This window comes from Magnolia sinica, chromosome 13 (genome assembly GCF_029962835.1).
Source record: "Magnolia sinica isolate HGM2019 chromosome 13, MsV1, whole genome shotgun sequence".
NCBI classification, from domain to species: domain Eukaryota; kingdom Viridiplantae; phylum Streptophyta; class Magnoliopsida; order Magnoliales; family Magnoliaceae; genus Magnolia; species Magnolia sinica.
The window spans coordinates 3273301-3295471 of record NC_080585.1 but is presented as its reverse complement, the minus strand read 5'-3'; the positions used below and the strand labels follow the sequence as shown (position 1 = coordinate 3295471).

At 39.3% G+C, this 22171-nt stretch overlaps 1 protein-coding gene and 1 long non-coding RNA gene across 5 annotated transcripts in view; one reads left to right on the top strand and one right to left on the bottom strand.

The window, feature by feature from the left end:
- Positions 1 to 10066: 10066 nt before the first annotated feature.
- On the top strand, positions 10067 to 11752 carry LOC131222437 (uncharacterized). The gene is made up of 3 exons (XR_009160041.1): positions 10067 to 10286; positions 10583 to 10648; positions 11341 to 11752. It is a non-coding gene; the product is annotated as an uncharacterized LOC131222437 (long non-coding RNA).
- A 4712-nt stretch (positions 11753 to 16464) lies between these two features.
- LOC131222432 (beta-glucosidase 12-like) overlaps positions 16465 to 22171 on the bottom strand; it is a 38220-nt gene continuing 32513 nt past the window's right edge. For 3 of the 4 annotated variants that reach the window (XM_058217500.1, XM_058217501.1, XM_058217503.1), the window contains 5 exons: positions 18288 to 18505; positions 18133 to 18164; positions 17269 to 17371; positions 17006 to 17114; positions 16465 to 16858 (listed from right to left, as the gene is read on the bottom strand). In XM_058217500.1, coding sequence (XP_058073483.1) covers positions 16657 to 16858; positions 17006 to 17114; positions 17269 to 17371; positions 18133 to 18164; positions 18288 to 18505 — 664 coding nt within the window. In that variant the 3' untranslated portion in view covers positions 16465 to 16656. The remainder of the gene's footprint in view (positions 16859 to 17005; positions 17115 to 17268; positions 17372 to 18132; positions 18165 to 18287; positions 18506 to 22171) is intronic. The other variant, XM_058217502.1, reaches the window with a different exon arrangement.

The following is a 22171-nucleotide window of genomic DNA, read 5'->3' as shown; positions in this document are numbered from 1 at the left end:
CGCGGGAGAGGTGAGCGGGAGGTGCGCGGATGAGATTTGAGGGGTGATTTATTTTAGGACTTGTGGGGCCCACCGTTGTGTATGTTAATTATCCACTCCGTTCATTCATTTTAACGAATCATTTTTAGGGTTTATTGAAACAATGAGTCGCATCTACGATTTAGGTGGACCACACCACATATTAACGATGTAACTTTATTTTTCATTCTTTCTCATGGTGTGGTCCACTTAGACTTTTGATCTATCTAATTATTGAGCTCATGTACTGAAATGATATTTCAAAATTTATGGACCTATTAGATAAAATAAATATATTGCAATGGGCCCCATGGAGCCCCTTAAGCATAGTCAAGTTCCTATAGGGAGCTGTGTTTTAGCTACAGATTAAGTACGTTTTAGCTACGGATTAAATCCGCAGCTAATTAGCTACGGATTAAAGCCGTAGCTACAGAGCTACATAGTCCGTAGCCTTTGCCCCTTATTTTGGTAGTGCCCACATCATACCCGCCCACATCAGCGTCCGCCCACATGCGCCCGCCCATATGTGCAACAGTGGCGGGGTGTCATAATATTATGTCAGTCCTCATATCAAGTCCATATATATATCAGTATTGTTCCTCTTTGAAGAATCACCGGGGTCTATTACACTCCACACTAACTACCGCCTCCCTAGCTGCACAGCCCAGCGAGTGGAAGATACCACATTATCCGCCTGACCAGTAGTTTGCCAATACCTACCTGGCTCATCGATAGCGGACTCATTTGCGAGCTGGTTAAACTCAGCCTAGCTTACAGTTCCCTCATTCGGGTGGATAAGGCTACACTCCCTCCCAACCGACCACGACACAGTGGCAGACGCGACTTACTGGTATTCAACACGCGGGCGCTTATGTATCCACTCGATTTAGACGTTGGGGCGTCTTCTGGCCTCGGAGGTTTTGGGACTTTCACTCAAGGACATCCTAAGTGCCCATAGTGCTAGAACTAAGTATTTTCGGTGTCCCATCTGGCCATCCATGATGTGCTTGTGGAGGCTACGACCCTGATGTCCCTAGGCCGTACAATGATCATATCACACATATGTGAGATGCATGAGTCACATCGTCCAGTCATGCAGCAATCCTGCGTGTATCGCGCGCTCATGTGGGTAACTCTTATCAGTGAGTCCCATGAATAGTCTGTCTAATGACATATGTTATGATCAGTCACTACTCACATCAAGCATACATATGATGCATATGAGCATGAATCATAGAGTTACACTAAACATGTTATCAGGTGATGAACTATCCTCACAACGAAGATGGGCCTAAATGGCCTACCCACAACAAGTATGGGCCTATCAATGGGCCCTAGGGAGAGTTATAATGTAGACATTTAACCAATATTATTCTTATAATGTGGACGTCAAACCATCATTGCTCCCAAGGGGAGCACGGCCTGCTATAAACATCATTACATAAATCATGGTGGAATTACACATCACAATGGACCTTATATACATCCCATTGGGCCTCAACCCATGGGTCTCAAATACATCAAATGGGCCGCATCACATGGGCCTTATATATATCAAGGTGGGTCTCAACAACAGGTCTCATACATCACATTGGGCCTAATCAAATGGGCCGAATCAAATGGGCCAAGTTGAATGGGCCAAATTAGCCCAACTCATCTAATTTATTTTTAGAAATCAATATATATATATATATATATATATATATATATATATATATATATATATTATAAATCATATCAAAAGATCAACCAGACCACACTCTAAATAACGGTGGTGATAATGATTTCCACCATTAAATTCTCAAGGCCCACCATAACATTTATTTTCTATCCAATCTGATCATAAGGTCACACAGACCTGAATTAAGAGGAAAAACAAATTTCCTAATGATCCAAAACTTCTGTGACAACAAAAGGTTTCAATGGCAGACACTTAATCCCCACTGCTTTTTACTATGTGGTCCACTTTGCCTTATTTGCCTCAAGCCTTAAGGCTAGCTCGCCATTGGATGGACAGTTTGGATGTAACCCATACATCATGATAGGTCCCATAGGGATAGACAGCATGGATAAAGCATATACCTCATGGTGGGGTCCCCTGTCGTCCAGCAGCCCAGTTAAAATGGCTGGACGGCATAAATAAAACACATACGTCATAGTGGGTCCCACCGTCCAATGGTGTGGATGGTGTGGGTAAAACACATAAACCATAGTGGGTCCCACGTGGGGCCCACCATAACGTTTACCTTCCATCCAAACTGTTAATATGATCACAGGGACCTGAATGAAAAGGAAAAACAAATTTCATATTGATCCAAAACGTCTATGAAACCCCAAGGGTTTCAATGGCAGACGTTCAATCCTCATTGTTAATTTCCTTGCCGTGTGGGCCACATGAGCTCCTAGTACGGCTGATTTTTAGGGGGTCCACTGCCCTAAGGGCCCCATCAAAATGCACAGTGTGGATGTCAACACACATCACGGCGGGGCCCACGGCTGGGACCCGCTGTCCCTGACCACATCCATCCTCAAGGCTGTAGGAATTAAATATTCAATTAATATATATATATATATATATATATATATATATATATATATATATATATATATATATATATATATATATATAAATTTGAAAAATATTATTTTCAGGGTTTTTCATAGGTGGGGCCCACATCAGGAGAATCCAGCCCAACCATTGCATTCTACGGCTCAAGACAGTATTCGATGTATTTTGGTGTGTAAAAACATCAGAGTGGATTTTAACGGTAAAAACCACTGTTTTCTTAGCTATGGCCTGCCAGAAAATCAGATTGGCCTCATATTTCGGCTCAACACCTAAAATGAGCTGGAGAATGGGATGGACGGCGTGGATTAAACTCATAAATCAAGGTGGGGCCTGCATGAGCAGCCCACCCGAAAGCTTGTTGAATCAAGCTAACATTTTTGTTTTCAGTCAGCACACCACACCGTCGGCCCACACCTCACTACACATCCACGTCCAGCATCCCTGGACACTGGACGGTTTGAATGTAACACATTTTCAAGGTGGGCCCCACTTACAGACATGCTATAGGTGGGCCACCAAATGGCTAGATGGTGTAGATAAGACATACATCAAGGTGGGGTCCATCCGAGTGGGCCACACGACCACATCATCACACATAAAAAGATGAAAAAGAGAGGGAAAGAGAGAGAAATAGAGGGACACATGTGAGGGAGGGCTCCGCCACTATGAGCCCTCCCTTGTAATCAATCATACATCAAGTGGGTCCTTTACATGTTGGCCCACCAAATCAAAAATCAACAGTGGAGATTCCTTCTCCACCAAAATGTAAGGTTTAGATGACCCTATTTATATAAGGAAGATAAACATCATGATGGAGTCCATGGAGAATGGCCCCATGAGAATCAAGGTGGGGCATCGGCCACATTTAGGGTCCATAGTAAGATCCATACCATCAATTGGCAGGCCCCACTTGGCCTATCATAAAAAGAATAAAATCTAGGCCTATAGAAACACCCACCGTTTGATCTTCTTGGTCCGATGGAACGCCGATCTCCTTGTGTTTCACTTTGATGGAAGATGATGAAAGATGAAGGGATAAGATGATAGATCTAGTGATAGGAAGTGAGCTACACACATCTCACTTTTCTCTCATGGAAGAGCTTGGACGTCCACCATTTTTTGTTACTTGGAAATTGTGAAGAGAAAGAGAGAGAGAATGGGTGGTTGTAAGAGAGGTGATAGGTGTGAGTGATCGATGTGAGGTGATAGTTGTACTTGACATGTATGGGTGTGTAAGAGAGAGAAAGGGAGAGAGTTGACTTTGGGGTTGTTATTGTACTGGACATGAGGTGATTGATTGATTAATTGATTGGTTGATTGATGGGACATGATGTAGAGATTCTCTTGGGATTTGTAATGCGCGATGTTTTCCTCGAACTGAACACGGGCCCACATCTCCTGGCTTGGGTATTGGATCGGTGCAAGAGTCGCGACGTTGGAACCGCAGCAACGATGCGGTCGCAAGGGTATAGGTTTGGAGTCAAGTCAACTCTGATATGTGAGACTCGGCTTAGAATCACGCGCAAACGTCGGATACAAGTCAAAGATTGTCAGGATGTGATCGGAAGGGCCGCAGAAGCCTACGGAACAGTGCAGGCTAGGACACGGGTCTAACAGTAGCGAGGATGATGATTTTCACCGTTAAAAAATTCGTAGGGCCCACCATAACGTTTATTTTCCATATAATCTATTATTAGAGTTAAAAATACATGGATGAAGAGGAAAAACAAATTTCATATTAATCTGAAACTTTCATGATCTCCAAAAGGATTTCAAGGGTAAACGTTCAATCCCTCACTGTTTTTTGCAGTGTGGGCCAACTGATCTTTAGATCTGTCTTATTTTTTGGCTTAAGCCTTAAGACGAACTCTACAAATGGATGAACGGTTTGGATATAACACATACCTCATAGTTTGACCCACTGACCCAACCCGATCCGAATCGTACCCTACCCGATCCGACTCGGTTTCCCTGACCGAGTCAGACTCGGTTCTGGTCAGGCCAACCATGCGTCGGATCAGTTTGAGTCAAATGTCCCGAACTCTGTCCCGGATCGGATTGAGTTTGGGTCAACGCATGTAAATTTTGGACCGAATCGAATTGGACCCATTCCGATCCGACTCGGTCCGATGCCCAGCTCTACATACCACAGTAAGATTTCACCATAATGAGTAATTGAACCCATGACAATTCGTTGAAACTCTTGTGAGTCTACCACCAGGGCATGAGTAAAGACCCAGAAAGAAATAAAATTGAGGACATGTTTATGAAAAAGTAACATAGAATCCACATGAATTGGAAACCCATGGGATTTCAATTTTACTTTTATTTCTTATTTTGAAATTGTCATTTTACAGTCCCATGCATGTTCACGTTAGACCTAATGGTCACCTGGTGTGTCATCTTAACCTTGGAAATTGATGTAATATCTTTTCTAGGAGAGATTAATGTCCACAACTTTTGAGGAAAAACTATTTAATTATTTTATCTATCATGGGAAGGAGTAGGTTTTCCATGAAAACTAATTTCCTTCTTCTCTTCTTGATGTCCCAAGATTCTTGAAACTCGTATAATGTGCAAAGATGGAGCCATTTATAATATAATTTTTCTTTTTGGGGTAGCATGAAAATAAACATTAATTTTAAGATTGGCAAGAAACAAAATGTCCAATCATCCTCTTGAAACATTTACAATATAGATCTCACTTTGCATTTCTTATGATTTGAAGGTAACACTTTGTAACAATAGACTGTTGTAGTAAATTGCCCCATTAAAAGGGTTAGGATCATTTGATGGCAAGAAACAAAATGTCTAATTATCCTCTTGAAACATTTACAATATAGATCTCACTTTGCATTTCTTATGATTTGAAGGTAACACTTTCTAACAATAGACGGTTGTAGTAAATTGCCCCATTAAAAGGGTCAGAATCATTTGATTAATGTAATTCTCACGTGATGGCTTCTTCCTTGTTGTACAAATGAATGAATGGTTCAGTTTAGTGATGGGTCAACCCTTGTTTCATTTAAAAGATCTGAGGGCATTGGTGACGATGCATGGACACGAGACTTCAACAAAACTACACAAACGGTTCTAAACCTTTTGAATGACACGTGAGACATCCAATCATCAAACAGAGAGATCATTCAATAATACCAATATAGCAAGACATGTGAAAAAATTATGTTGATAAAATGATCCTAATCCTTTGAATGGGGCCAATTTGTTACAGTCATCTATTGCTTATGAGTTATACATCACATGGTTAGAATCATCAAACCATATTGTTATTTTGAAATCATAAGAAATACAAAGTAGGATCTATCTACTAGATGTTTTAAGATAATAATTGAAGCTATTTTCTTTCTCTATTCAATCTTAGATATTTGTATTCCCATGATATTGATTAGACACTAAGGATTATTAGATTAGCTTGATGAGTTTTACACCATGAATTGCTCTTGATTTTATGAATGAATGAATGGTACAAATCTATGATAGGTTACCTCATAGGTCATTTAAAAGCTTAGCATGAAGGTGGTGATGTTAGCATACACCCTGTTGTGTCTTATCCTGTAAGAATAATAATACAAAAGAAACAGCTGACCTCGTAGCGATGATAAGAATCCACAGCTATGTTTCCATTGCTTCGGTCCTTTATTTTGTCTGCTCCCACAAGGCACACGCATCTTTTGTCAATGGCCCACTAAGGGAATGGCTAATATAAAATGAGACCCCACTTTGATCTTTCTCCCACTTGACCTGACACGTGGCAGGGAGTGTATCTGGGCTGACCATTTAGTAGATCCCATATGTGTGCTGCCCTGCATGGGTTGAAAATTGCACAGAACGGATCATCCCATCCATTAATTTTTCCTGTTGAATCCCGACTGCTAACTATTTCCATTTTTAGAACTTGCTCATATGGCCAGGAAAGTACACTCTGAACAATTTTCAGCCCTCGGACATGGAAGGATCACTAGGTGGAGAGTTTGGATCTTGGCCTACCTGCCATTTTTATAAGGGAATTTTACACAAAAAAAAAAAAGGAAAAAAAGAAAAAAAAAACTACCTAACAGAATTTATATTCCGGGACGTTTTTCAAAACGAGGAAGGATCACGAGATGAGGAGTTAAAAAGGGTTCCGAAAGAAAGAACGAGAAAAAATCCTCCCTAACAAATATAGAATTTATATTCCGGCACTTTTTTCTAAAAGCTACTTTGTTAATCTATATAAATATTATTTCACTGCCTTCCAACGAGCAAATTGGTTAGTGGCTCAGGTGGCCTCACTGTGGTGTTTATGTAAAATCCACCTAGGCTGCCAAGTGTATCACACCATATTAGACAAAGTTGGGAAAAGTCAGCACTATTTGTCATTCAATTGGACCACATGATGGAAAACAGTGTTCAAGCAATGCTTGCCATCCAAACTATTTCCTTTGTGTGGTGAATTATGGATGAGTTTGGTTGTTGGGCTATAGACCTAAATTTTTGTGTGGAATGTAATAGTTGGAGTTGATTGCATATAATTATTATGGTGGGGCCTGCCAAAATCAAGGGTTACCATTTCTCCAAAACTATTTCCTTGGATGTGATCTCTGAGCCTAATATAAGACTAAGGCCCCATTTGTTAAATCCGAAGTCTAGAGATCGCATCTGAAATCTAAAGCCTGAATCTGAAATTTGAAGTAAAAATCCTTGTTTGATAATTATGGCTAAAGTCTAAAACCCAAGTACCGAATCTGAAACAAACGGTTTGTTAACAAACATTTTAAATGTCTAAAATATGTTAATTTAACACATTTGCCCCTATCTCTCGTGTGGAAATGTTTTACATTATAAAGAAATTATTTTTTATTAAATAAAAATAAAATCATTGTATTTAATTCAAATGAGCTAAAATATTTAATAAAAAACTAAAATATCGTGATAAGGCCCTCAATTCCTTTTAGCGGGAAGATTGTCACCATGTGTTGTATAGGATTGAACGCAAGTAGCAACAAAACCTTCAAATAAGGCCCATCTTATATTTATATGCTATCCAAACCATTTATAAGGTCATTCCCAATTGGATGAAGTGAAAATATATTGATCCAAAACTTCCATAGCCTATTTAAGTTTATTTTCCATCCATATATGTTCATAAGGTCACAAATACTTGTATGAAGAGGACAAAAAAATAAAAATAAAATCTTATTGATCCAAAACTTCTACGACCTCAAAAAGGGTTTCAATGGTAGATGTTTAATCTCCTACTACTTTTTGCAGCTTATTTTTCGTCTCAAGCTTTAATACGAGCTCACCAAATGGATGGATGGTTTGAATATAACACATATCTCATGATGGGACCCACAAAACTTGCTAACGTCAATACAACAGCTATATAGCTAGTGTGAGGTACACCAATCAATCCACATCCTATATGGACGCAAATTAGCTACTAAGTGGTTGAATAGCGAGATTCGCTACCGAAGTGACGTCATCAAGTTCCATGGCCCACTATGACGTATGTGGGCCCACTATGATATATGTGCTTTATCTACACCGTCCATCTACTTGAAGATTTAATTTTAGAGGATGAGTTAAAGACTGAGGTAGATCCAAATATGTAGTTGACCCCACCACAAAAAACAGTGGCGAGATTGATGTCTATCGTTGAAACCTTCCTAAGGCTCACCGTGATTTTATTTGAAATCCAACTTGTTCACAAGTTAACACAGACATGAAAGCAGGGAAAAAACAAATATCAGCTTGATCAAAAACTTTTGTGGCCTATTTAAGTTTTCAATGGTGGGCGTCACTCTCATCACTGTTTTCTGTGGTGACGTCCATTGGAGCTTTGGATTTAACTCATTCTTTGGCTCTTTACCTAAAATTATATTTCCAAATGGATGGACGGCATGGAGACAAAAAATACATCATGATGGGTCCCACATAGCTTGGTGACGTAACTTCAGTAAGTGAGTCTCGCTACTTAACCTGGCAGTATCCAATCCGCGTCCGCAAAAACAGATTGGCTACTCCCCTACCACCAGCCAATGGCTGATGGTCGGTGCTATGTGGACCCCATCATGATGTATGTGTTTCATCCATGCCGTCCATCTATATTTCTAGATCATTTCATGATATGAGATAAAAAATGAGGTATATCCCAATGTCAGGTGGACCACATTATAGGAAAACAGTGTTCAATGAACGTTGACCATTAAAAACTTTTTGGAGGCCATAAAAGTTTTGGATCAAGCCGATCTTTGTTTTTTCCATTCATCTAGGTCTATATGACCTAATCAATAGATTGGATGTCAAATAAACAGTACATTGGGCCTTAGGAGAATTTTAATAGTGGATATCCAATCACTATTGTTTTCCCGTGGTATGGCCCACCTAAGATTTATATTCCTCTCATTTTTGGTGTCAAGCCCTAAAATGATCTTGAAAAATGGATGAAACACATAGATCATGGTGGGGCATAAAGAAGTTTCACAGTCAAAAGTTGATTTTGTATTGCACAAACAATTTAAAGAGAAGAAATTGTCAGAGCAACTTGAAAAGGGGTAATTTTGGAAGCAAAAGTTTTTGTTTAATGAAAAATTCACTAAGTGCATTCCGCATTCACCATTCAGCCAGACTCAAGAATTCAGTGAAAAACCACTTAGTGCTTTCCTTTTTCCGCGTTAACAATGTATTAACAAACACCACTAAACACGGAACATTTTCCCAATTCCACGTTAAGTGCAAAAATTCAGCGTTAACAAATAGGCCCTAACTTGTGTGTAGGGGTGTTAATGGGCTGGGTTGGCCCATTAAGCTTTCGAATCTAGTTCACCTCAAGCTGAACATGGGCTGGAGTATCAGGCTTGAGAGCTAGGCTCAGGCTTAAAATCAAAGCCTTTTTCTAATCTGGCGCCAAGCTTGGACCAGACATCGAAAAGCCTATCAGCCTTGCTTGGCCCATTAAAGTTTGCAAATGGTAGTTTTAAAATATCTTAAAGAGAAATCCCCATTTACCTCCATGCTCCCACCCCCATCTCTCTCACCTCCAACAAACACATTCCATCTCTCTCTCTCTCTCTCTCTCTCTCTCTCTCTTATTAGGTATTGGGTTGGTTGCAAGAAGAGGAAGAGGAAGGAAAATGGTATACCATCACCATTTCAAGTTCAGGCTTAAGTTGGGCTTAAGCCTAGCCTTATATAAACATTCTGGATTGGGCTTGGGCTGGAAATTTTTGGCCTATCACGAGCTAGGGCTAGGTTTGTTTGTAAGTTGAACAGTGTGGGCTGGGTTTAGACAGCTTGCCCAAGCTTAACCCTGCCTGTTGACATGTCTACTACTACAACAAAAAGGGGATTAGTCGGCACTTACGGAGTCGTATTGTACCGGCGCTGAGCAAAACAGGGTGCTGCTAAATGAAGTCTATAAATATTAAAAAAAAAAAACCCTATTCATTCCACGCCCCCGACTCTCTCTCACTCTCTCTCTCTCTCTGCAGCTCCACGACGCCTCTCTCTGCAACTCCACGATGCCGAACGGACTCTCTGCTGCAACTCCAGCAGCTACCCACCGCGGCTCTCTCTCTCTCTCTCTCTCTCTCTCTCTCTCTCTCTCTCCCCTTGTGCCAAGCAAGAGCTCTCTCTCAATCGGGTGGCGAAGAAACCTCCATACGTGGCACAATCACTCTCGATTTCCCTCTCTTAGGTCTCTCTCTATCTCTCTCTGTGTGTCAATGTCGCCCTCAATCTCTCTCTTGAGATCGAGTATCTTCAATGTTGAAACCCTAATTAGGATTTTACAATGGTGAATTCCTAATTAGGGATTTACAATGTTGAAACCCTAATTAGGGATTTACTATGTTGAAACCAAACATTTGAATCTTCATGCTATCATCCTGCGGGTACGAAACATTTGAATCTCCATGTTTGTTTTCATCTCTTTTTCCCATTTCTTTCTTGTCCCGCTTCTGCATTTCCACTCACATTTGTCTGTTGCTGCAGAAATCTCAATCCGATTCCACATTGCAAGTGGTCAAAGAGCTCAGAGAATGCCTGCCAGTCAGTGATGTAAGTTTCATCGATCCTCTTCCTTTATGCTTTTATAGGCCAAGAATGCTGGAATTGCGCTTGGAACAGTTCGATTTCGGTCTAGAATGTTGTGTGTGTGGGGGCTCCTTACTCCTTTATATTTGTTCATACCCAACTAATCCTCATGGTAATTAAAAAATTCTATATTAAAAAAAAAAAATCTGCTTGCCGTTGTTGGTGTTTAGAAGCTACTGATTGAAGGAGCTGAATATAGGCTTGCTTCTCTTTCTCCATGACACAGTTTGTGTTTAGATCTGGAGCAAATGGGCCGTTTGGGTTTGCAACCGATGGTTCAATTGAAAGGATGGATTATTGGAGCATTCATGTACAAGCTCCACATGGTGAACTTGGTCATGTGCTTGTGTCACACGTGTGTGGCTGATCAGAATCATTATATGGCCCCACTGTGTACAAGCTCTGCCCAAAAACTGGGCCTGTCCTGCTCTCTGATGGTCGCAGAAACAAACGGATCACTAAATGGATTTCCCTTTTAGCCATCCTTTGGTTCGTGCAATGCGACCCACAAAAAGGGTTGGACCAGCCTGATTTTTGGGACATTGTCATCAACAAGATGGGGACAACCTGCTGGATGGATCATACATATCCCACATGGTTAGACTATTTTCCATTGATTCATTTTTCTTTTACTGACAAGAAAACAGATATTGCAGTGTAAGCAGGGGAAGTGTGAGTAGAAATGGTTTTTTGAACTGTGTGGCGTCCACATTGCTGCTCACTCAATGAATGGTCCAGCCACCTTACAGTCTGGTCCATGTAGGCAGTTCCCATATGGTGGATGTGATGTATGAGTTGGTTCCACCGCATTCAACTGTAACATCATCTCAGCCTTATCCCAATTTATTGGGTCGGCCATGCTCTACCACCATACTATGCTATAATGCTTCCTGGCAATGTATGGAGCATGGTTGCAGAAAGCCTTTGGGGCTGAGCAATTGTTTGCCGAAAGTAATTTCAAAAGGTGGGTTCTATGGTGAAGGTTGTGGCTGATGAAGAGGTGAAGTTGGGCTCTTTGATTGTAAAAGCCATTGATTGTAGTCTAAGATCCGTTTTACTTGAGAATGGCTGGAGATTTCATTGCATAAAATAGAGAGTTGGTCCATGGAGACTTGGGGTCATATGGTCACATTCTTTGGAGCATGACAGTTCATGCTCTGTGATTTCTATGCAACGAGGGAAATGCTAGGATTTTTTAAGGCAAAAGATACCTCTGTTCAGAGGCTGGTGCTTAGGCCTGACAACCTTATCTTAATTTTGTCAATGGTGAGGCTCCAAATTCACAAGGATAGCCCCCACATTGCTAAAAGCTAGCTAGCTAGAGGTGCTGTTTTGCAACTAGAGAAGAACAAGAGGGCCACTCACTATCAACCAATCCAAGTTCCTTTTGTAGTTTTTTGGTTTTTGGTTTTCCTAATAAAATTATGTTGGCATTAAAAAGAAGAAGAAAACTAAGTTCAACCTCTTGCAAAGAAGGAATTCCAGTTTTGTGTCAATCACTGTCATCATCATAGCCTTGTCCAAGCCATTTGCTATTGGTGTTAAGCACCTTGTTTCACCAAATAGATTTGAGAGAGGATTTCTTGTGATTATTGTTTGGCAAAAGTTTAAAACCAGCTACCCACCTAATGTGAACGTTCGTTGATTGAAGAGAAGGAACACAAGAACACCACAATGTTGATGCTTGTTGTGTTCCATAGATGCAGATTGCTAATGATTTGTTTGGTTAAAAACCTAAATGTTATCTTGTACTTAGTAAATAAGAACTGGTGTAGTTGAATTAAAAAAAAAACATATCCATGCTATCTGAATCCAGAATTGGCATATGTGAGTGCCCAAATAATACAGCTGAAATAGAAACCGTTACCCTAACTTCCTACCATGAATTCTATGATTTTTACAATCTGATGGTTATATATGGCATTGAAAGACTTTTTTTTTTTTTGTTTTGAATTTGGATAAGATGACTATCAGGTTCAACAGATTCAAAAAAACAACAAATCCCATTCGTCATATCCTCTTGATTAAACTGATTGTTCACAATTCAGCTCACTTGGGCATCCAAATGCAGCGTGCATGCCTTCACAAGGTTAGTAACATTGTTTTCTAATATGTGCCACCAAAAAAATTGGATATATAGCTAATTGTTGGAATAGTATGCAATATTGAAGGTATTACTTTAGGTGGACTCACACACACACACACACACACACACACTCTCTCTCTCTCTCTCTCTCTCTCTCTCTCTCTCTCTCTCTCACCTATGTTGGTTTAAAATCCTTCATTTGTCTTAGAGGACTTGAAAACTTGGGTTTATTTGGGTTTATTTTGAGAAATGATCAATGATTCCATAAATCCCCAATTTTCAAAATGTGATAGGTGGGGTTGTGGACAATGCTCGAGTATGTGAAGCTGGCTTGAAAGCAGTTCACATTGTAATGATGCAGTAACAGAAAATGCGAGTAACAGATTCTTTGTTTCCCTAGCATCTATCATCTTGATGGGTGGCCTTACAAAGTTGTTTTCCTTAAGAGGGTCTTTGCCCACACTAAGGATGAATTTGAGTATACAAGTTAGGTTATGGCCCATCTGTACTTGCCTACATAAAATGCCACATTTACATTTTATATCATGTGAACCCTTTTATTTTGGAATATATATGGAATATACTTTAAAGTAATCCTCATCAACGGTTCAATGATCCTCACCGTTCGTTCGACGGGCTGCATGATGGACAGTAATTAAGCATCAGAAATCTCCAACCTGGAATGTCCTAATCCTTCGATCGACGGCTTATTCTCAGCAGATCTTTTCCTATATTTTGTTCTCAACTCTCTAGTCAAAAGGACATCAACAAAAGAGTTAGGAATATATTCCGTAATGGGGGGATTTTTTTTGAGTCATCCTCCATTCAAAAGTGGCCCCATCAACTCAACGGTCTGGATCAAGGATCCATGGGTCCCACAAGTATAGAATCCTTCACCTGACCAATCTACACATGCCTTGAGGTTCAGGGACCAATACGTGAACCAAAAGCACATGGGTTATTTCAATTTAGCTGTATAAACATGTATATCATGTGATGATATTATACCACTAATTACCACTTTAGTGGCCCACTTCATCTTATCATACCCATGTCTTGTAAAAAAAGTTCTGTTCATGAAAGCATTTGGTATACTAGCTATGGATTTCTAGGATTAGTGTTTTTTTAGTGTCTTTCTTTTAATGTGACTGGCAAGGTACCGTGGATATAGGTCATGACAGCATTATTTATTTATTTATTTTTGTAAATTGACGATTTCATTAAACCTCAAAAAGTGTCATGACAGAAAATTTTCGCACAAGGGAATGCTCTGTTAAGCCCCATCTTTTATTTATTTATTTGTTTTTTCTTTTTAGTTTTTTGAGAGATGGTTAAACTTGTAATTGTGCTGTGTGACATTTTCCTTCTCTTCATAAAGTGAGCACCATGGTTTATTACAACTCTAACATGATATGCAAAATGGTTGTTTTGAACTACAGTTCTCTGTCAGAGTTTGGTATCCTTAGATTCGAGTTGGGTTATTCAATGGAAAATCCAAATTCATTGGTTGTGTGGGAAGCAGTTGATACTTGTTGTCATCTGATAGGTAAGAAGACAATTGAACTTGAAATATGCATTGGACAGAATGGTAACACTGGAAATATAAAAGCTACCAAGCATAGTATGTCATCAGGTTTAGAGATGAAGCTTGATAAGCTGCGGAAAGAGCTCTCTTCAAGTCATGAGGGAATATTGCCACATACCATTCTTTCCACTAAATAGATCAGCACGTAAAGCGCCGAAAAACCAACTTCCATGGAGCAGCCAAGGACTAGCCTGGTTCTGGCTATCATAGGAGCAATTTTCAAAGGGCTAATGGTGGGTGATCCACTCTTCTCGTTGCATACAAGTGGGGCAATCCAGAGTTCAAATCACTTCAGCCTTTTGACGCCACTCGTGCTAGGAGTAGACCATATAGAGGATTTGTTTTTATTTATTTATTTACATTCAAGACCATTTATTGTAATATATATATATTTTTTATTGTGTGGTAATATAAATTTTGTTTAATATTCAGTTTTATTTGTATTGCATCATTTTTATGTTTCAAATATTTAAAAAATACAGGTTTTAATTGAATTATATATAATAAAAAAAAAATTATTGGCATGCTAGGGCCTCACAAATCCATATAAAGGCTTCTATCAGCGCTTGTGTAGAAATCTTACGGCGCTTTTACATGAGAAAAAGTGCCCAGAAACCACTTTTACCGGCGTTCTTAGTGACTTTTTCCGGTGTTTATTCACGCCAAAATAGCATGCTCAGGCAAGCTCCGGAAAAAGTTACCTAGCGCTGGTAATTCTTTTACCGACATACCCAATTATCGGCGCTTGAGTATGGATTGGGCTTGGGCTGAAAATTTTTGGCCCATCACGAGCTAGGGCTAGGTTTGTTCGTAAGTTGAACAGTGTGGGCTGGGTTTAGACAGCTTGCCCAAGCTTAACCCTGCCTGTTGACATGTCTACTTGTGTATCTCTCAAGTTATGATGGTAATTGGGTGTATCAAATTATCGTACTTGTCCTTATTAAGAAAGTTTAATCTACATCTAATGTGAAACCTTTAAGATTAATTGCCCTTAGGGGATTGCATCGTACTAAATCTACAAATGGACTAGAAACTATTCGTCCTAATCTCCAATTGCTTATCCTAAATATTTGATTCGATCGTTCTTAATCGGGTTGTTTGATTCCATTGATGTATGTATGTGCACAAATACCAATGCTTTAATCATGATGTAAACTTATTTACTTTTGAGATCAAATGTATTTTATCTTTGTAAATTTAATTAATCAAAATTCATTAAAAATATATTTCTAAAAAATAGTTAGCAATATCACCTACAGCCCTTTCCTCTGCCGGGGACTTCCACGAAATGAAAACGGGCGGCATCGTCGTATGCTCGACATTTATTGCCCTGGTGTATATCCCCGAGTACTCCAATGGCCGATCTATCACCCATACTGGGCTTGGCCCCATCTCGTGTGGAGAATGCCCCCTTACAGCACGGCTTAGTCAATTATTCTCGCAGTTCAGATAAGATTCGGACCGTCACTTCTCTAAAAGCATGGTTTACCCATCTCATTAATTCAATCTCAATTTTGCTGCTTTGCTAGGGTGTTTCTGATATAATTGAATGCATTGTTGGATTTATATATATTACTTTGAGAATGCACACCAAAGTAACGTCACCTTATTACAACCCTATCATGTAATGTAGAGTAATAATGACACAATACTTACCTACAATACTTGCATAACTTTTGATTTGGAATTGATCAGTCATTTGTAGGTGATTAGTCTTACTGTACATGTGATTCAAATCACATATCATAAATAATCAGGTATTCATCGTATATGCTATCATTAGTAGGATCCATCGGATCAACCAATGATCCATTTTATAGCTATATATAGATTTACATGATCTAACTTGCAGTACAGAGCGACTGTGCCAATTAATGTGAGATTTCGTTATTATCATCTCGTAACTCAAAGCAGAAGTATATCTCAAGTACATGCACCTCAACATGCTTCACTCATGTTATATATACTTGCACAATAATTTATGTTGTGCTAGGGGTAGATCAAGTCCTTAATCGATGAATATTAGCCATATTTCATCATAATGTTTATTTATTTATTTATTTTATTATTATTATTATTAATTTTTATATTTCCTCATAATGTACAATCTAAGTATCAATGTATAACTTTTTTACAAAACAATCACATCCATATATTCAAACATAAAAACATTCCAACATAATCATATGAATAAATATATATACATGCCGATAACACTAAATAGGTACATTAAGCAATAGATCCATAAAGTTAAATCATACACATGGCCTACCTGTATTAGTACCGTGCATGTCCCACTTATCATTCAGAGGAGATGGAATTCTCTGTACCCTCACGCCCTCTGAGAAACTGCTGAAACCAAAGAGCAGATTGCTTTGGGTATCTCTTCAGACCATCTTTATAATCCACGTAAATAAGGCCAAATCTAACGGTGTAACCTTCTGCCCATTCGAAGTTGTCCAACAATGACCAAGCAAAGAAGCCCCTCACATCCACACCATCCCTGCCAACAATTTAAATCTCAACCATCAGTCTGTAAATCTAGAATAGACCATCCTAATAATTTTAATTATCGATCCTACTATCTGTACACATGGATACCACACATGTAAGACATCAAAGCACGAGACAGGAGTAAATGCAACCACACCTGATGGCATTTTGAAGAAATAAAAGATGGTGATGATAGTAGTCAATCCTCGCTTCGTCTTGCAGCGCTTCCTCCAGTGACAAGGAACTGTTGTTGAGCTCATCTATTCCTGCAATGATATAATTAAACGAACATCATTACTTCTCCTTGTAAGCAGTCTACTATTGCCTGTACAGTGTCAACAATGAGATAATGGCCTACTTGATATTCAGTTACAAAATACGAAAGTGACAAACATTATAGGTAGTAGTCTATCATCTTACCATTCTCAGTAATGTAGATAATGGGTTTGTTGTATCTTTTCTTTACATAGACTAACATATCTCGGATTCCTGGTGGGTACACATACAGCCATGGTGAAGCAGCCTGCAGTTCAGGTTCTAATCAGTGCACAAGCAAAAGCACACCTATATGTGGTCGCATCCTTAATGCCTATTAGGGTAGGTGAATCCCTACATGTAGGTCAAACCATGTGAATTTAGGTTATAGCTAGGCATGATTGTTCATTGCTCTTATGGTACGCCTGGCCAAGTTTTGGATAAGGATTATTCTTTGATGTTTTGAACAATGAGGTGCAACTGATAATGGTCTAGATTCTAGCTACACATCATGGGTGGACCCCACATAGCTTCAACTTAACAGTAGTTACCAGATTGTGCCAATGTATATATATAAATTTCGTAGTCCTGTCGCTACATCGCCATCCAGCTTTACCAAATTAACTCAAGGCTCATTCTTTTTATCTTATACTCTTTTCATGTTCTTTAATAATCCTGAATTTTAGTTGTTTTTAGGACTAATTTTGTACAATTTTGCCCATTACTATTCATGTTATGTACTGTAAACATAAATGTCGATGGACGTTCAATGCATGCCCAATGCATGAATTGTATTGATGTAGTTATATCCAATACCCAATGTTGTACCTGTAGATGCACATCAATGCATGTATGTAAGTATGTATGGTGAATGTGATCAGGCGCAAGTGATGAGTGGGGAGAGGAATATGATCCGTCAATCAAGAGATCATGAGCTGCATTGGCAATAAAACAAGTAAATCGGTATTCTTGTCTAGCCCATAAGCCACATCATACATCGAACGCTGTCTGGTATTGTAAATATGTTACCTGAGTTCCGATTGGGATCCCATTTCGCTCGACTGTTACAAATGACAATAAAAAAATAAAAAATCACACACTCGTAACTTTTTTTTTTTTTTTTTTTTTTTTGTGTTTTGTGAGTGTAGAGAAGCAGAATTCCACTAGGTTTTAATCATGTTTACCTGTTAAATTAACATGTGAATCGCTTGTGTAGCTTACTCGGGTGGCATTGGAGTGAGGAACATAAGCTGTGTACCTGGAAGTGTAGTAATTTAGACCTATGAAATCGAACGATCCTCTCAACATATCAGATTGTTCTTTCGTGAATTTTGGTAGCCGATTGTCAACGTAGGACCTCATGCTAGGCGGATATTCACCATTGGTTAAAGGGTCCATAAACCTGAATAAACCAAGATGGAGTGTCAATTTTGTAATTTTTTAAAAATATATATATATATATTTTTTAAATAAATAAATTTCATGAGGGTAAAATTACAACTTCGGGCGGGCAGCACAAGAAACAGCGCCACACCTATCATATATGCCCAACCAAGTCAAAAGAAATCAAAACTCCCAAACAATGCAACCCGGAGCATACAGCAACCTCGCAAAGCTTTTTTTCTTATACATAAAACAAAATCAAGTAGCAGTCTTATCTCCAATCTCAGCATACTGTGCAAATCATATCATAACAAGGTGAACTTGTGCTTAAAAGTGATCATATCATAGCATGCTGGAGAGATTTTCGTGATACTCCTTATATGCGCACACTGTGCATGATGCTGCACAAATGTTGCTTGAGCCATTTCTTGGTGTATTTTCATAGTGGTACACATGAAACTGTTAGTGTCAAAACCGGTGTCATATATCAAAATCGGGACCGTCCAATTCTACTGTGGGTTTATCCACAATCAGAGTCCTTTCTGATTTGTTTCAAGCGAAACTCAGTAAGGGCTGAAAAACACTTAGAGTGGGTTCAGTCATGATTAACTTATCTTAATCAATTTGAATAATTGATTTTTATATATGGCAATTGATCGCCTGCAGACTAACTACATGATCAGGTGCCGAGAACGGAGACGTGGGGGTCGAGGATGGGGCGGGGGGTGCAGTGGGTGCTGATTGGGTACCCCGGCGTACAGAAGCACGTGTACGCCGCGAGACTATCGAAGCTTCTGGAAGTCCCTTACATCTCCATGGGCAGCCTCGTACGGCAGGAGCTCAACCCTCGTTCCTCTCTCTACAAACAGATTGCAAATGCAGTGAACGAAGGGAAGCTCGTTCCGGAGGATATAATATTTGGGCTGTTGTCTAAGAGGCTGGAAGAAGGGTATTACAGAGGTGAAACCGGTTTCATTTTGGATGGCATTCCTCGAAATCAGATTCAAGCTGAGATCCTCAATCAGATTGCTGACATTGATCTTGTTGTGAATTTCAAATGCAAGGAAGGATGCTTGCTGAAGAAACACTTGGGTGGTGGTATCTGTGCACGTTGTGGAAAATCCTTCAACATGTCCAGTTCAGAACCTGAACTGTCGCGGCACGCAACTAAATTCCTCACCTGCAGCAGTAGAAGATGCCCGCAAGGAAAAATTCCGAATCTATGCAGAGCAGAGCAAGCCATTGGAAGACTACTACAGGAAGCAGAAGAAGCTTCTAGACTTTCAGGTGGCAGGTGGGCCCGGTGAAACCTGGCAGGGCCTCTTGGCTGCGCTACACCTCCAGCACATGGATGTCATCAGTTCATCTCCTCACAAGTTGACAGCCTGAATTCATTCTCACGGGTGCCTACCCTTTCTTCCAGTTTTTCTTTTTTCGCCCATATCATAAATACAACATAAGCATGGCAGAGTTGAAAAAAGACTGTCTTTTTTCTATAGCTAATGTTTTTGGTGGGTGGCTCCTGAGAGGTTTTAGTCCGAGTTTTTCTCCATCCCTCGGGTATATTCAAAATTTTCCGACTTTTTTTTTTTTTTTTTTTTTTTTGTAACGCGATTTTTGCACCAGCAGAAGAAATGCAGATAACGACATTTTCTTATTGTATTTGTTTCTCCCAAAAAATAAAAATAAAAATATACTGCATGGCAATAGCTATACAGTGCTTTTTTTTTTTTTTAATTTTACATTTTAATTTTATTATTACGGTGTATCTTTAGCCATGAAAATTTTAGAGAAAATAAATAATTTTTTTAATCCTACCTTTCTTAAGTGATTAATAATGGCATGCAGGCAGCTGAGGTGAGAATAAATGCAAGTGGGGAAAGTTGATAAACGAATCATTGGTCAAGTGGAAGTTGATTGCCTAATAACTCAACAGGGTGAGATTTGATTAAGCCACATACCATTGTTAGAGATAAGCCTGGTTGATTATATACTTGACCGAATAACTTTCAAACATGTATTGCGTGAGCTATCTCTGATAGTAGCACTTGGCCCCATCAATTATAACTAAACAGTCGAATTAGTTTCCACTAAACCAGTTGAGCTAATTGAGACATCAGAATTGTTGAAATGATGTGCCTCACCATGGATGGCTAATATCTCTAAAAATTCTACGGATGGGAGATCTCTGTTGTAAAACTGATGTCTTAAATCTTGGTCCGCATTGCTCGACCAGTCGAGGGACCGGTTCGACTCAAAGTCCAGCAACGGTGTATTTGGGATTTCCGGGATGCTCGACCAGTTGAGGGACCAATTCGACTCAAAGTCCAGCAACGGTGTATTTGGGATTTCCGGGACGCTCGACTAGTCGAGGGTCAAGCCCAGGCTCAACTAGTCGAGGGTTACGTAGATGGTGCGCGAACTGCATAAATTTGAGGCGATTTCAGAGAGGTGCATAAGTGGAGTTTCCTAAACTATAAATAGGGGTCCATAAGTTCTTTCTAAGTAATACTAAGGCTTTCTAAAGAGGTTCCAAGGGTTCCTAAAAAGGTTTTAGGATTTCTAAAGGGTATAGTAAGGGTGAGATTCGAGGTTGTTATAATCGGGTAAGTCATTTTCTCTTTATAATTTATGCTTTTATAGTGGAATTCTGTCACTTTATGCCGTGGTTATTTTTCGAAAGGGCTTTCACATTAAATTTTTGTGTTCTCTTGTATTTGCTTGGTACTCTTGGAATGCTATCCTAGATCCATATCTGTGTGATTCCATAGCATGAATCCCTAACAAGTGGTATTAGAGTAATCATTGGGGCACATATATGAATCTAACGGATAAACAATAATAGTAAGCACTAGGTATGATATTGAGAAGTACTCAGGGAAAAATAATTTTGAGTTATGGAAGATCAAGATGATCAGTTCATTAATCAAGTAAGGTAAAGATGGTACTCTTGAGGAGTAAAAATCTACTATGACTGATGATGATTGAAATACTCTTAATAAGAAGGCCTTATCATCAATCCGTTTATGTCTCACAGATGAGGTTCTTTACAGCGTCATAAGGGAGAAAACTGCGGCTTAGTTATGGGCAAAGTTAGAGGATGTCCATGCGAAAAAATTCTCTGAAAATTGCTTACACTTAAAGCGACAGTGGTATAACTTCAAGATGACAGAGGGTGGAGATCTGGAGGCTCACATCAACAACCTTAATAAATTGGTTTGTAAATTGTTAGATATGGAGGAAGTGATGAAAGATGATTAACAAGCATGTATGTTATTGAATTCTCTTTCGGCATCGTATGAGTCATTTAAGGACATAATGTGCACCACGAATAAAACCCTGAGTGTCGACACCGTTATCTCGGCCCTTCAAGGAAAGGCTATGAAAAAGCTTAATGTCGACAAAGGGATATCTTCTAATGTGCTGTTTATAAGGGATAGAAATTCTGAACAAGGTACATGTTTTTTAGGTTGTAGATCTAAATCTAAGGATAAGGGCAAAGAGAAGGTAAAGTATTGGAACTGTGGGATGGAAGGACATGTGAAAAAGGATTGTACAATTCCTAAATTTAAGAGAGAAGAATCCGAGGCTTCGTACGGGGATGCCAATGCTGCCACGTCAGATGGATCGAGTGGATGTGATGGTGATGTTTTATCTGCATTTACGATTAGATGCCCATACGATG